Source organism: Petaurus breviceps, unplaced genomic scaffold (assembly GCF_028583685.1).
Source record: "Petaurus breviceps papuanus isolate PSGF00001 unplaced genomic scaffold, PetGlider_PUasm1.0 90804, whole genome shotgun sequence".
Lineage (NCBI taxonomy): Eukaryota > Metazoa > Chordata > Mammalia > Diprotodontia > Petauridae > Petaurus > Petaurus breviceps.
The window spans coordinates 8,210,474-8,225,770 of record NW_027187348.1 but is presented as its reverse complement, the minus strand read 5'-3'; the positions used below and the strand labels follow the sequence as shown (position 1 = coordinate 8,225,770).

The 15,297-nt window shown below is 40.7% G+C and overlaps 2 protein-coding genes across 10 annotated transcripts in view; one reads left to right on the top strand and one right to left on the bottom strand.

The window, feature by feature from the left end:
• FTCDNL1 (formiminotransferase cyclodeaminase N-terminal like) overlaps positions 1-10,931 on the bottom strand; it is a 139,838-nt gene extending 128,907 nt beyond the window's left edge. For 4 of the 9 annotated variants that reach the window (XM_069070116.1, XM_069070119.1, XM_069070118.1 and 1 more), the window contains exons 1-2: positions 9,866-9,966; positions 431-500 (exon numbers count right to left, since the gene is read on the bottom strand). The gene's annotated coding sequence lies outside the window, so the exon portion shown is untranslated. Of the gene's footprint in view, positions 1-430; positions 501-9,865; positions 9,967-10,208; positions 10,340-10,739 lie in introns of those variants that run through there. The other 5 variants (XM_069070121.1, XM_069070120.1, XM_069070123.1 and 2 more) reach the window with 4 other exon arrangements.
• The window catches only part of CUNH2orf69 (chromosome unknown C2orf69 homolog), an 18,037-nt gene continuing 13,085 nt past the window's right edge, over positions 10,346-15,297 (top strand). Inside the window, exon 1 of the mRNA XM_069070115.1 lies at positions 10,346-10,705. Coding sequence (XP_068926216.1) covers positions 10,352-10,705 — 354 coding nt within the window. The 5' untranslated portion in view covers positions 10,346-10,351. The remainder of the gene's footprint in view (positions 10,706-15,297) is intronic.

Here is a 15,297-nt window from a genome sequence, read left to right as displayed (position 1 = left end):
TATTGACACAGCCTCTGGGGTAGCAAAAATCCTTTCAGAAAAATCATTCCATTATGGGGAATTCCCAAAGAGATACATAGTGACAGAAGTACCCATTTCACAAGAGCTAGGCCACTTTCATCCTAGCCAATTCCTCAGCCTCCACAGTGCCTATAGCCCCCAGTCATTAGGAATGGTTGAGAGTTAATGCTATACTTAAAAACCTCCCTTCCTAAATTCTCTGATGAGCTAAGTATCCCCTGGCCCAAAGCCCTTCCTTTAGCCCTGTTAAGCCTTAAGTCTAGACCATTTGGTTGCCATAATCTCAGCCCCTATGAGATAGTAACAGGATGCCCAATGTCACAGTACCTGTGTGTGGGAAGCATCACAGCCAAAGGTTCCTTCCTACAATACTGCATTGGGTTGGCTCAGAAAATATCAAGAGACTTACCAACTTATCTCACGGTCAAAATCATCTTTCAAATGAATACTCCTCATTGGCCTTCAAGGGTCATTCTGACCTTTTTGACCCAAAAGAAGAAATGAGAAAGAAATCTGTCATTTTCATATTAATTGATATATGTGTATAATGAATATACTAATAATTCAGCTTTCTCAAGAGCTGCCTTTCTGGTTTGAGAGTCACAATGCAACTTAAACTGATTAATAAAAACATAGAAACTGATTAAACTACTTGATTACTGGTACTCCTATCTCTAGGCCTGCTTTATGTGTCTCCAAGCATTGTCAAGTTAGAGACTGACTCAGTAAAAATCCTTTTAACAACTTACATACAAAAACATCACAATTTTTACATCTTAAAAAAGATTTTTTAATATGTCATATGCCTTCTTGTTTTATATACTTTCTGATAATTAGACTGTTCTGTGGCAACATTCTCTTAGTTCTTATATTTGATTTTTATTTTTGACCAGACTTTCCTTTCTACTTTCTTTTTGTGAGCTCGAATGATCCATGAAGGCTTGCCATCTCCTCACCAACAGCAATTGTAATAATGCTAACAATGACTAAAATATATCTTTTAATATATTCTCTGTATATTTCCTAAAATAACACATAATTTGAAATATAACAAAAGAGAGTAATGAAATATGTTTGCACGGTATCATATATATACTCACCGGATAACAAAGTTAAAGGTGGGAAAATATAGTTCAATTTTCTCATTTTACAGATGAGTATACTGAAATGATGACTTTTCTTAGGTTACACAGGCAGAGTCTAGTTTGAATGCAATGTCTTTGATTTCCCAATCTAATATTCTTTCTACACTTGATTTGGCATTGCATAGAACCATGAAGTCTTATCTTCACCTTGACCATTTTCTACCCTCCCCTTTCCATCTCTTGTTGAAAACTGTAATCAAATCAGCATCACAACTGCCTTTGAAAAAGGTATGTCAATTAATTGTCCTGTTTCACATGAAATCTTTGACATTTTTCCTGTTCTTTGTGTTGTCTCCTCCCATTGGATCTGAACTGCTCAGGTGATGCTACCTACTGGCTGTCTCCATTTTATATCTGTATCCCCAATGCTTAGAATGCTTAGCACACAATAAGGATTTGGTAAATATTTTCCATTTATAATGTAAAATGATTACTAGGGTATGTGGTGTGTTCAGGAGGACTTGCTGAGCCCTTTTCAGGGCTGCTCATCCACCTTTGGTGTCCACCTTCACTCAACTTGGAGCCATCTCCAAGAAGCTGTAGCATTGTAATGGTAAGGGAATTTGAAGATCTTCCCTGCCCCTTAATAAACCTAAGGGAATCTGAGGACCTTCCCTGCTTTGAAAATATATTCTGCCCCCTACTAGGTTGAATGTGGTCAAATGGAGCCTGTGGTGGGAGGAGTTTGCTGAAGGGTGGAGCAAAACCCACAGGAAGCTAGGAGACAGAGCTAGCTAGACTGGGAGGAGAAGAGGACATATCACAGGGAGTCAGTCAGACTTGTGAATAAAAATATTTGTTTGTGGAAAGGCTAAAGAATGGTGTGACTCTCTGCCATTATGGCTTATTAACTTCTTTGCTACTATGATGGAATCAGCTTACTGGTTTGGGGATTCAGTGTTCTGGTGTCTGAATAAATATTTTGCTTCTGTCTTCCATATGAAGAGTCTATAATATTTTGCAATTAAGCATCATGCAGGTATATTTATAGTTGATAGTGGGCACTGTGAATATTGCATTGGCACTAGAAACATGGCAGTGGCCACACATGATAAACCATCTTGTCAGGCTGAGCTAAACCAGGTTGAGGGTAACCAACAGGGTTCAAACCTACTGGTGAATTGGGGCATGTCTATCCCAAGCACACAAAGACTTTTCCTGGAAAATGAGCAGAAGAGAACAGTTTGTTCCAACAGCCATGAAGGCAGCTGAAGCAAATGCTGTGAAGGGCTTAGAGCTTGCTCAGTCATCAAAGACTCCAAGTCATTCACTGCAACCTGGGACATCACCAATTGTCTTGACTTTTGTCCTGCCACTGGACTTTGATGACTCAAGAAGAGACAGTGAGGTTGACTTTGTGCATCAATTTCTAACTCAAGATATTATCCCACGATGTTATTGGTCCTTTTTAAAAATTATGAACAATAACAAAATGATTACTAAACATTAAAGCCCTGTTTGTTGGCTGGTATTATTAGTACTACCAACATGAATATGAAGTTTCTTCTCAATATTTCAATTGGGTGCAGGGAGTCTGTGAAGGGTTGGGCTTTCCCAGATGGTTAACTGAGACTATAATTAGAAATTGTCTTTTATTCTTACATTCTCAGGGAAATGATCGTTCAAGTGATTGTGTCTAAGTATGAGAAGATGAGGGATGGGGAGAGGGAAAAAAAAAAGATAGATAAGATTCCAGAAAAACTTTCTCCAGGCTCTGTTAATTAGAGGAAGGGTTTTTGTATTATTGTGCTTCTCTCAATTGTGACTCAAAATATTCTTCTAAAATGTCAACAAGTCTGTTAATTTTTAGCATGACTGTGTGTGTGTGTGTGTGTGTGTGTGTGTGTGTGTTGAGGCAGCATTGAGCAGTAGACAGTAGTCCACTAGAAGAAGGCTTAGGTTCAAATATACCTCTGACATATACTAAGGTGATTAATCATCCCAAGACACTTAATTGCTCCAGTGTTAAAGGCAATTATCCAGGACTTTTATAGTCTTAGAAGGAATGTTGCAACTTATAAATTACAACAAGAAGGAAATTTTACAAAGCATCTCCTACAAAATGAGATTACAGTTTTGAAAAGGACTATTTTAATGCTATAAAATAATTTCAAAATGTAAGATTTACAATCTTATTTGCAATTTTACTCAAATTAAAATAATTTAGCATTTTTTGTAGTAACATTTATCGACTGACTAAAATGCAAAAAAGAATTCGAAGTTGGGGGCTAGCTGGGCTGAAGCTCTGACCACAATACCCTGCTCTTTCTTATCATCTATGTTAGCCCTATCCCTTCAGGGTTCCTATGGCACACTTATATTTCCATTGTACCCTATGGAACACATTCTATTGGTGACAAACAAAAATAATTTATATTAGATCTGTGTATTACCACAAAAATTAGGACCATTGGTAGAAACAGGACCTCTGAGTGGCTCCCGCTCCCACCACCTCCAATCCATGTAAAAGGGGACTCTGAACAAACTTTGGAGCTACAGAACCCACAAAATGACACAGAGAAGCTAACCTCCCACTGAGGACAGCCTGGCAGGCCGGCAGGAATCAGACAGCTCAGCGCTCTGGGAGCCGAGCCCAGCCCCACAAGTGGGCCTGACCAAGCACCTGCTGGAGAGAGTCCAGATCATCAACAGCTGTGGTGATCCAGGATTATCAACACATAGACGTTAGGGACAAAGTGAGAGGTCGGTGCAGTGTAGACTTTGGGACCCAGTAGTTGGGAGTGCACTGCCTTTTGCACCCAGGGCAAGAAGCTGCTGAGGGCTGCAGTGCAGCCTCTGTCACGTGGCAGCTTCAGCTCCTGGCCTGTAGAGTGTAGGGGGACCGAGTGACCAGTCTGAGGGATAATCACTCTTGCTTTAACCTGCTTGGATCTGAATTGCGATCTAGGATGGAGGTCCAGGGGCTTGCCAGAGCTCATGGAGGCCTCAGAGAGGGCACCCAACTAATACCTCTGGCAGCTGAAAAAACCCCAGCGTTTAGAATGAAGCTCCCCTGTCTAGTGGCAGAGTCCTACTGTGGCAAAAAGCCCAAAAGTCAAGTAATTGATTGGCAACATGATGAGGCAAAGAAAGCAAAGCAAACAGAAGAATCCAACATTAGACTTCTATTCTGGGGACAAAAAGGATCAAAGCATGGAACAGGAGGAAGACAGTGAAGTCAGAACTCCTGTACCAAAAGCTTCCAAGAAAAATACAAGCTGGTTACAGACCACAGAGGACCTTAAGAAGCAGATAAGAGAAGTGGAGGAAAAATTAGGAAAAGAATTGTGAACTTTGCAAGAAAATTACAAAATGAGAGTCAACAGCCTGACTGAGGAAAATAACACCTTAAAAAATAGACTAACTCAGATGGCAAAAAAGACTTAAAAGTCAACGAGGAGAAGAATACCTTAAAAAGCTGAATTTGCCAGATGGAAAAAGAATCTCAAAAGCTCAATGAGGAAAATCATTGCTTCAGAATTAGATTGGAGCAAATGGAAGCTAATGACTTTATGAGAAATCAAGATGCTGTTAAACACATCCAAACAAATGAAAGAATAGAAGGCAATGTGAAATATCTCATTGGAAAAACCACTGACCTAGAAAATAGATCAAGGGGAGATAATCTAAAAATAACTGGACTACCTGGAAGCCATGATCAAAGAAAAACCTAGAAATCATCCTCCACGAAATTCTCAAGGAAAATTACCCTGATATTTTAGAACCAGAGGGCAAAATAGAGGTTGAAAGAATCCACCAACCACCTCCTGAAAAAAATCCCAAAAAGAAAACTCCTAGGAATATTATAGCCAGTTTCTGAAATTCCCAGATCAAGGAGAGAATATTACAAGCAGCCAGGAAGAAACAATTTGAATATTGTGGAAACACAATCAGGATAACTCAGGATCTGGCAACTTCTACACTGAGGGATTGAAGGGCTTGGAATACGATATTACGGAAGTCAAAGGAGCTGGTATTAAAACCAAGAATAACCTACCCAGCAAAACTGAGTATCATGTTTCAAGGGAAAATATGGTCATTCAGTGGAATAGAGGACTTTCAAGCATTCTTGCTGAAAAAACCAGAGCTGAATAGAAAATTTGACATTCAGATACAAGAAGCAAGAGAAGCATGAGAAGGTAAACAGGGAAAAGAAATCATAAGGAACTTATCAAGGTTGAACTATTTACATTCCTACATGGAAAAATGATAATTGTAGCTGAATAAACTTTTCTCAGTATGAAAATAGTTGAAAGGAATATACATATATATATATATATATGTCTATATATGAGGGTATACGGGCATATGAATACATATGTGAATGTGTGTATATATGTTTACAGGTATACATAGATAGAGGGCACAGGACCAATTTAATAGGAAGGGATGAAACTTAAAAGGTGAAATTAAGAAGTGAGAGAGGAATATAATGAGAGGAGATGGGGAGAGACAGAATGGGGCAAACTATCTCATACAGAAAAGGCAAGGGAAAATGGTTACAATGGAGAGGAAGAATAGGAAGGCAAAAGGGAAAGGGGCAACCTTTTTCTCATTGAATCTGGCTCGGGGAGGGAATGAAATACACACTAAATAGGGTATCTCACCCTACAGGAGAGTAGGGGGAAAGGGGATAATGGAAGGGAGGGCAGGCTGGAGGGGAGGGAAGTTGGAAGCACCTACTTTTGAAAAGGGACAGGATAAAAGTAGAGTATAGAACAAGTGGGAGGCGGGATAGGAAGGAGGGAAATATAGTCAGTCTTTTACAATATATCTATTATGTTAATGTTTTGCATTAGCTACATATGTACAACATATACTGAACTGCTTAATTCCCAGTAAGGGTGGGTGACAAGGGAGGAAGGGAATGAATCTGGAATTCAAAGTTTTAAAACCAAATGTTTAAAATATATATAAATACTATTTTACATGCAATTGGGAAACAAGATATCCAGGCACTGGGGCATAGAGATCCACCATGCCCTACTGGAAAAGTCGAAGGGGGTATGGGAGAAGATATGGGAGAGAGCAGATTGGAGGAGGGGATATCCTGTGGGACTGCTATTTTGAGGCGGTGGGTAGGGGAAAAATGGGGAGAAAATTTGTAACTCAAAATCTAGCGGAAATGAATGACGTAAATCAGAAGTTAATAAGGCATTTGAAAAAAAAAAAAAAAAAAAAAGAAATTAGGACCATAGACTTGAAGATGGAAGGGATCAGAAAGTCCATTAAGTGTAATCATCATTTTAAAGATGTGCATTTATCAAATTTCCTTAGAAGTTCATGTTTCCCCTAGAAAATTTAAGCTTTTGGAGGTCATGACCAGTTTCCTTTTGCCTTTGTAACCCCAGTGCTTAGCACAGTGCCTGATACATAGAAGCTTGTTGAAGTGATGTGCTTTTTGGAAAAGTGAAGTATACTGGGAGCCAGGATTCTTCTTGTTCTGTTTCCACCTTTCTATTAAAGCCTCTTGCAATCTGGCCCTGAATTTACTTTGCCAACCTTCTTATCTATTACTCCCCTTCCATACACTTCAGTCAGCCAAGCTGGCCTTGCCATTTCTCACATACAACACTGTTATTTCCCTTAACACCTTGCAAAGGTTGTCAAATATGCTGGAATTCTTACCTCTCCCTCTTAAAATCCTTAGAATCAAAACTTGATTCTCAAATTACACTTTTTATATGAGACCTTTCCTAATTCCCCACAGAGCCTCCTTGACACCAAATCTTCCTTCCATACATTTTTTACATATACTTATTTCTGTATGTCATCTCCTCAGATATAATGTAAACTCCTTGCAGGAAGGGATGATTTCATATTCGTGTTATGTTCACCTGTGTCTAGAATAGTATATAGTAAATGAGCTTAGTAAATAGTTGACTGGTTGGTTTGTTTTTAGTTATATTAGTTTGGTAGCAGTATAAATGATAGACTAGAATGGGATTTTGGAAATGGATAGATCAGAAAAGGAGATTTTGCTGTAATCTAGTCAAGAGGTGATAAGGACCTGGCCTAGGGTAATGACAGTGTAAAGAAAGAGAAAAAGGAAAGGCTGAGAGATATTTTGAAGGAAAAAAAAAAGAACCATATGCAAAATCTGGCCTATATGCAAATTGGCAGATGGGCCCTAACCAGAGGTAGGAAAAAAAAATCTTGGCTTGGAGTTTTTAAAACAGAAAAGTTCATTTTAAATGTATTTATGTATATGAATTAAAAAACAAAAATAAATCAATTAAACTTAAATAAAACATGAGTTAACAGTGAGTTAAAAAACAATGACATTCTTTTTTTCATGACAAGATTGCTATTTTGATTTTGAATTTAACATGTTTTTTCAATTAATTTAAAAAACATAACCACCCTTACTATTGGTACACATTTATTGGGTATAATTAAGTCTACTTGTTTAATACAACCATAGCCATTTTTATAATCATCTAGATATCTATAGGTAACTAACCTGGCACTAGTAAACAGATACTTTATGCTTGCTTATTTCATTATGATGTTAACTGTGATTCAATGGTTTGGCTCAGAATAATACTTAATCCACCTTTTGCTGTCAGGTCACTCATTGTATATACTTTACTGGGTTATATTTCTCATAAGCTTATTTTCATACTTACATGCAATAATAACCTAACAGCTTATATAAGAGGCAGCAGTTGTCTTCTGTTTATATTTTCCCACATGGGTCAAAGAAAATGTTATAAATCCATAAGGAATTACCCTTTGGGAAATACCATGTACCACAGATATAATAGGAACAGTGGCTATACAACTCAATTTCTTTTATAAAGCCTGACATATTGTTGGCATGCAAAGTGTTGATATTGTAATAATAATGGTTTTAATGACCATTAATTATTTCACTATAGATTGTAGGTGAATATTTGAACAAATGTTCAAAAGAAGGATCAAAGTGCTTACTATTACTGACAGGAATATTACCAATGTACATATATTGATAGCTCTCAAATTCCTTAGAAAAGGACGAATTGTGACGTCTCATCTCCAGAAATTTGGAGCCTCTTCTCTCATTCCTACAGCCATACCATCACATGTCATATGACATAGTATAATATTCCTTCCCTATGTGTCACAGAGTCAAAAAGTGATTATAAAGTCCCAACCTCAGTTTAGAGCAAAGATAGGTTATTACAATGCTGTTTTCTTTCACACAAATGTACAGTATCCTCATGGTACACTGGGAGAAAGCCTCAGATTTGGACAAAAAACTGTGTGTGCATCCCAGCTCTGTCACTACTTGTGTAACCCTAAGTCACTGAACCTCTCTGGGCCAGAGTTTGCTCCCCTATAAACTGAAATCAGACTATAAATCTATGACCCAGACTACTACTCCTAACTCAGCACAGTGAGCTCTCCTTAACCTACTCCAAGTTATTCTCATATACCAAGTTTAATATGGATGTAGCTTGTTCAGTTAAGAGTGTTGCTGGGGGCAGGGGTGTGGGAAGAGGAGTAAGACTTAAATATTCAGTATGTGTTAATGAATTTGAACTCATGGCTTTTGGTCTGGTAGGTCATCTCTCTATCCACTGATACTTTGCAACCTTCCCTGTGAAAGTGCATAAGGGAAGTAGTCCTAAGGACATGAAAATATTAATGGACTACTTAATTCCAATTAAAATTAAGATTAACTCCAATTCAAACATCACTCTGTCACAGAAGCATCTATCAAAAGATAACAATTTGAATATGAAAAGATTGAGTGGCCCTAGAAAAACTGATAAAGTCTTGGAATATTTTTGCTACAACAACCCTCTTTATGATAGTACTTCACAAATTAAATGTGAAGGATGTGGTATTGCGCTATCATACAAATGTCAAGGAAAAAAACAAACTCAACATCTGATTCTTTGTTTAGACTAAGAATTGGCACAATTGCAACTATAATGTAAAGTTTGTTTTAAAAAAATAACCATCTTCATAAATTTTAGCTTCATCTTTCAAGAGAGTCCAAATCAAACCTTTCACAAACGATTAGTAAATAGTTATTGATAAATGAAATAAATGGTGGTCCTCATTTTAAGTAAATTAATTTTAGGGAGCCTTTTCCCATTATTTCAATAGTAATCCTCAGATGACGCTTGCCACAAATTCATTTCTTGGAGAACTAGAAAGATTTTGAGTCCCAGATTCCAGGCCACTCACATCTGTCGAGGGACATCTTGGGACAATCTGCTTCACTTAATTATCTCTGTTTCCACATCCTAAAATGAAGAGCTTGGACTAGGAGATTCTCTGGTTCCAGCCATGCTTAGACTCTATAGGACAGACTGGATTTGGGGGCACCTATCATTTACCTACAACAGCACGACCTGGCCCAAGAGAGGAATGGATTCTCAAAATCACTCCACAGTGAGGGCTGAACATCCCACAAAACCAAGTGAGGGAAGTGTTTGCTAATTGCTCTCCTCTTTCTTGCCCTTTCATAACGTAGCTAAGCTTGCGGGGGTAAAGGAAAGCAAGCCTCGTCAGCCCTGGAAAGGCCTGGCACTGCCCGGAGCCAGAGCCAGCACCCAGGGGCCCGGCTTCCCAACGGAAAGCACCATGGGAGCTCGCCACACACGAAGCCTACGTCTCGGGAACTACTTCCTTTTGAGGTCCCGAGAACTTCAGAAAGCGCTCCCCCCCACCCCCGAAAACGTAAGCTGGGGAACACCGCCACAGACCTGAAACCGTGCCTCACAATCCCCTCCTCGGGATTGTGGAACCGCTACTATTACGGCTCACCCCGACTAATGCGCATGCGCCGCAACGCATTTTTTTTTTTCTTTCCTTTTTTTTTTTTTAACTCCCCTTCTCCCCGCTTCCTTCCCTTCCCCCTCCCAGCCCAGCTGAGAGATTTTCTGACACTTCCGTTTTGAACTACCCGGCGAGACCCGAACCTGCCAATAACAAACGCCCTTCCCCAAGAAACGCCCCATCCCCGCCTTCCGTTCCCAGTAACCAGACCCCCTTCCCCACTCCACTCAGGCGGCAAGTAGTGCCCTCGCCCCCCTTCCTCTTACGCACATGGCGCGCGGACGTCGCTCGCTGACGACAGCAGCTACGCTGCCACCGCCTCCCGCTCTCCCCGACAGGCGGTTGGGGCCGGCCGCAGGTGTAGCGGCAACGGGGAGGGACCGGGCTGAGCAGCCGCTGCCGGCGGCGGCTTCATGAGCCTCCTGCTGTTGCCGGAGCCTTCGCTGCCACTGCTGCTGCTGGTCGTGACCAGGGGCACCTGCGCCTTCTTCTCTCAGGCCGGGGTCATGAACGTGTGCAGCAGCAGCAGAGGGGGTCGCGCCACCCCTGCCGTGGGCTATCGCGGCGCGGGGCTGGGCACCCAGTGCCTGCGGCTGCCTTCGGTGCAGGGCGCCGACCCCCAGCGCTGCAATGAGCTGCTCCTGTTGGCGGCGGCCGGGCTACGCGAGCAGGAGCACCCGCCCGGGAGCCCCGGAGAGAAGGCGAAGCCGGAGACGTCGGCGGCAGCCCCCCAGCATCACGTCCTCTACTTCCCGGGAGACGTGCAGGTAGGTGGCGGCCCCGCCCCCTCCATCCCCTTACCTTTCTCTTGGAATCCTTTACCTGGGTTGTCTCCGGCACCTAGAGGAAGGGCCCTCGGCCTGCTCCTCCCACTCCCACCCACTCGCCCTCCTGCGGGGAACTGCTGGGGGTCTGGGGCGGGGGAGAGTTTGCCCTTTGATGTCCCGCACTCGGAGTTGCCCCGGCCGCCCTCCCGACTCCTGAGTGGCGGGTTAGGGCCGTGGGAGGAGGAGTGTGCTCCAGTTAACCTGGCGTGTAGTGTTATTCTAGGGCAGGCTGCTGGACCCTGGGGATCAGAGCCAGCCGAGGGTCAGTGACCCAAGTGACAATGCTGGGGGTGGAGGGAGAAAGTTGAGTTTATAGTAGAAGTTTGAGGCTCACCCAAGTTCTGAACCCTTAATTTTATTAAGTAACATTTTAGTTGACAGGTTTTAAGAAGGTGGTAGGGTACGTAAAAAGTTTGGGTGAAAAGCCCATCAGACTGCTCCTCTCAGTCTCCTTTGCTGAAAGCCCCTTCAGATATCGCCTTCTAACCTTAGGTGTCCCCCAGGATTCTGTCCTGGGGCCTCTCATTAGCCCCCATAGACTTAATTATGTCCATAGTTAATGAATCTCAAATCTACCTATCTAGCTCCACACTCTATGCTGACATCCAATCTCTCTCGGGTTCCCATCTGCTTTTCAGTATCTCCAACTGAATGCCCAGTAGACACGAAGTCTTAAACTTGTTTAAACATGGCCAAAACAGAACTCATCTTTCCCCCTAAACATCCAGCTTCCAAACTTCCCTATCACACTTTATCAGGCACACTATCCTCCCAGGACCCAGGCTGGCAACCTACTCGTCATCCTCAACTCCTCATTGTCTCTAGCCTCCATTATCCAGTCTGGATTTCACCATTGTAACATCTCACCAATAGCCCCCTTCTTTTTTATGATACTGCCACCACTCCACTTGGGAGAAGGGGTTAGGAGAGAATAAGCATTTATGTAACACCTACTGTGTGCTAGTCACTGTGCTTTAATAAGTATTTTACAAATCTAATTTTATCTCAACCCTGGGAGATAGGTATTGTTATTATCCCCATTTTACAGCTGAGGAAACTGAGGAAGATAGAGGTTAAGTGACTTGCCCAGGGTGGGTTGGTTGTAATTCATGCTTGAAGAGGACCAAAATGATATCACTGTGTTGGGGTCAAGGTCCGTTGTCACCGACTGTGGCTAATTAGACCAGTATAAACGTGGAAGACTGTATCACAGGTGGGCACAGATAGCATGAACATTTGGAATGGAAATGCCCAGGGTCACACAGTTAGCAATTGTCTGAGGCTGGATTTGAACTCAGGTCCTCTTGACTTCCAGAATGATTCAGGCCCTCTTCACTTCATACATGGGACTGTTGTAATAGCCTGATGATGGAACTGCCTGCTTCACATCTCTTCCCCACTACAATCCATCCTCCAAAGTGATTTTGCTAAAGCAGGTCTCACCATGTCAAACTCCCCCCCCCTCCACACACACATACACAATAAACTGTTGTTTCTCTATCACCTCCAGAATCAAATTTAAAATCTTCTGTTTGGTGATCAAAGCTCTACATAACCTAGACTCCCCCTCCAACTCCTACTTTTTTTTGCTTCTTACACCTTGTTTTTTTCCCTCTGTCTAGTTGCACTGGCCTCCTTGCTGTTCTACCAACAAGACACTGGTTTTGTTTCTTCAGGCTTTCTCTCTGGCTGTCCCCCATACCTGAAATGCTCTCCATTATCAATTCTGCCTCCTGGCTTCCTTCCCTCAGCTTCTGCACGGAGCCTTTCCCATCTCTTAATTCTCTTGTCTTCCCTCTTTTAATTATGTCGTATCTATCCTGTATATAACTTGTTGATATGTATTTCTTTGTTATCTACCCCATTAGATTATGAGCTCTTTGACGGCAGGTATTATCTTTTGCTTCTTTTATATCCCCAGTGCTTAGCACAGTGCTTGTAGACTTGTAGACATTTAATAAATGCTTAGTGACTAACAATAAAAGTATGTATAGTTTAATATAAACAGTATACTTTTGAGGAGGGGATGTGTGTGTGTATACACACATATTCAAATATAAATAAGATTCATTTATAGAAAGTGTACAGTAATATACTATTATTCAACAATGATTTATGCATTGAGCCCAGTATAGTATCGCAGAATCTCAAAGTTGAAAAGGAACTTAACTTATACCTGAACAAGAAATCCACTCTGTAGTATATCTAACAAGGGACCATCTAGCCTTTGAAGACCTCTTGTAAAGGGGAACTCACTCCTTCCCCCATTTCACTTTTTTGTTGTTGTTGTGCAGTCGTTTTTCAGATGCGTCCAACTCTTTGTGACCCCATTTGGAATTTTCTTGGCAAAGATACTAGAGTGGTTTGCCATTTTGGCACTCCACCCACTCTCTGCACCACCTAGCTGCCCATTTCACTTTTGGATAGCTCTAATTGTTTGGGAATTGTTCTTTCTATCAAGCTTAAACCAATCTCTCACCAACTTTGACCCTGTTGCTTTCAGTTCTGCCCTTAGAGATCAAGAAGAACACGTCTAATCCTATTTCCACATAATAACCCTTCAGATAATTGAAAATAGTTATTATGTCCCTGTCTAATTTCTGAGGCCACTCTCCCCCTCTTGTCTCTCACTCCCACCCTCCAGATTTCTCTAGGCTATAAGTTTTCACTTTCGACTAATCCTCATTTTGTCATGATTTTCTGACCCACATGGTTACCTTTCTATGGAAAATCTCCTGTTTAACATCCTTCCTACATTGTGTCACCCAAAACTAAAAACAGTGATCCAGATATAACTTGAGCAGTGTAGAGTACATTAGCTGGCCTATCATCTTTCATCTTGGACATTTTACCTCTCATTTTAATTTAAAATTATGCTACTTTTTTGTTTATACTGTTGGTTCATATTCAAACTGAAATCCACTAAAACATTTATATCTTTTTCAGATGAATGGCTGTCTAGACATGGTTTTTCTATTTAGTACTTGTGAGGTAAATTTTATTCACATTAAATTTTGTTTGAGTCCGTATTGAAGATGAGTGGCTGTAACTCTTGCTGAGAGCTATTATAATAAACAAAGAAAATGAGTTAATAATATGATAAAATGTACAGATCATTTGTAACATTAAAATAATTGGATAACTCGGTTTTCGTTATTGTATCTTGTATGTAGACTTTTTGGTCTAAAAATTATTAAAAGCTCACAAGTTAGTACCAGAAGGAATTGTAAAAATGAATAAAATAGAACTATTCATAAAGAGTATTTAAAAATCACTTGGTTCTTATCAAATAATCAGAATATTAGAGATAGAAGTAACCTTAGAAGTGAGCCAGTTCAACGTCATGCCCAGTGCAAATCCTCATCCACATTTCTACTTAAACTCTTCCTGTGATTCAACATATATTTATGCCAGTATACTTGACCACTTAAAAAGTAGCTCATTTCATTTTTTTTTGGAGGGCAATTGGGGTTAAGTGACTTGCCCAAAGTCACATGGCTAGTAAGTGTGTCAAGTGTCTGAGGCCACATTTGAACTCAGGTCCTCCTGATTCCAGGGCTGGTGCTCTTTTCACTGCGTCACCTAGCTGCCCCAATATTTTAGCAATATTTTTTTCTTTTTTGGGGGGGGGCAATGCAGGGCAATTGGGGTTAAATGACTTGTCCAAGGCTATATGGCTAGTAAGTGTTAAGTGTCTGAGGGCAGATTTGAACTAAGAGCCTCCTGACTCCAGGGCCAGTGCTTTATTCACTGCATCACCTAGCCACCCCTAGCTCATTTCATTTTAAAAATTCTAAAAAAATTATTCCTTATTTCTGTCAAGGGCACAAGCATCTTTCCAATTATTTCAATTTACAACTGTGACGTCATCATTAATTTCTCACACTCACTCTATAAATCCAATTAAATTGCTAAATTTTATCCCTTCTCCCTTCATAACATCTCTTGCATCCATTCCTATCTCTTTACACAGCTACCACTATAGTTTAGATGGTTATCCCTTCTTACAGTATTGCCATAGCTTCCTGATTTGTATCTCTGCCTTAGGTCTCTCTTTAAAAGATGCCAGCTTATCCTGCACACAGTTGCCAAGGTGATTTTTTTAAAACTCGAGTCTGATTACATTACTCTGTTACTTAGTTAACTCCAGCAGCATTCTATTATCTCTGAGATTAAATATAAACTCCTCTGTTTCACACTTAAACCCCAACTCTACCTGACAAGCTAACTCTAACTTAAATTTCCATCCTTATTACATATAACTCCCCACACACTTTGATCCAGTCAAATTGACCTTACTATTCCTTTGTGGTACCCCATCACCCATTTCAATGTCTTTGCCCTCATTTCCGCCATGCTCTCTCTTTGAATTTATAGTTTTTTTTCAAGTATCGCTTTCTATATGAGGCTTTTCCTAATACTCCCAACTGCTAGTGATTCCCCACTCTAATCAGTTACCTGTTTGGTATCCAGAAAGAGTGTGTGTGTGTGTATGTGTGTGTGTGATATCTATATCTATACACATAGATATT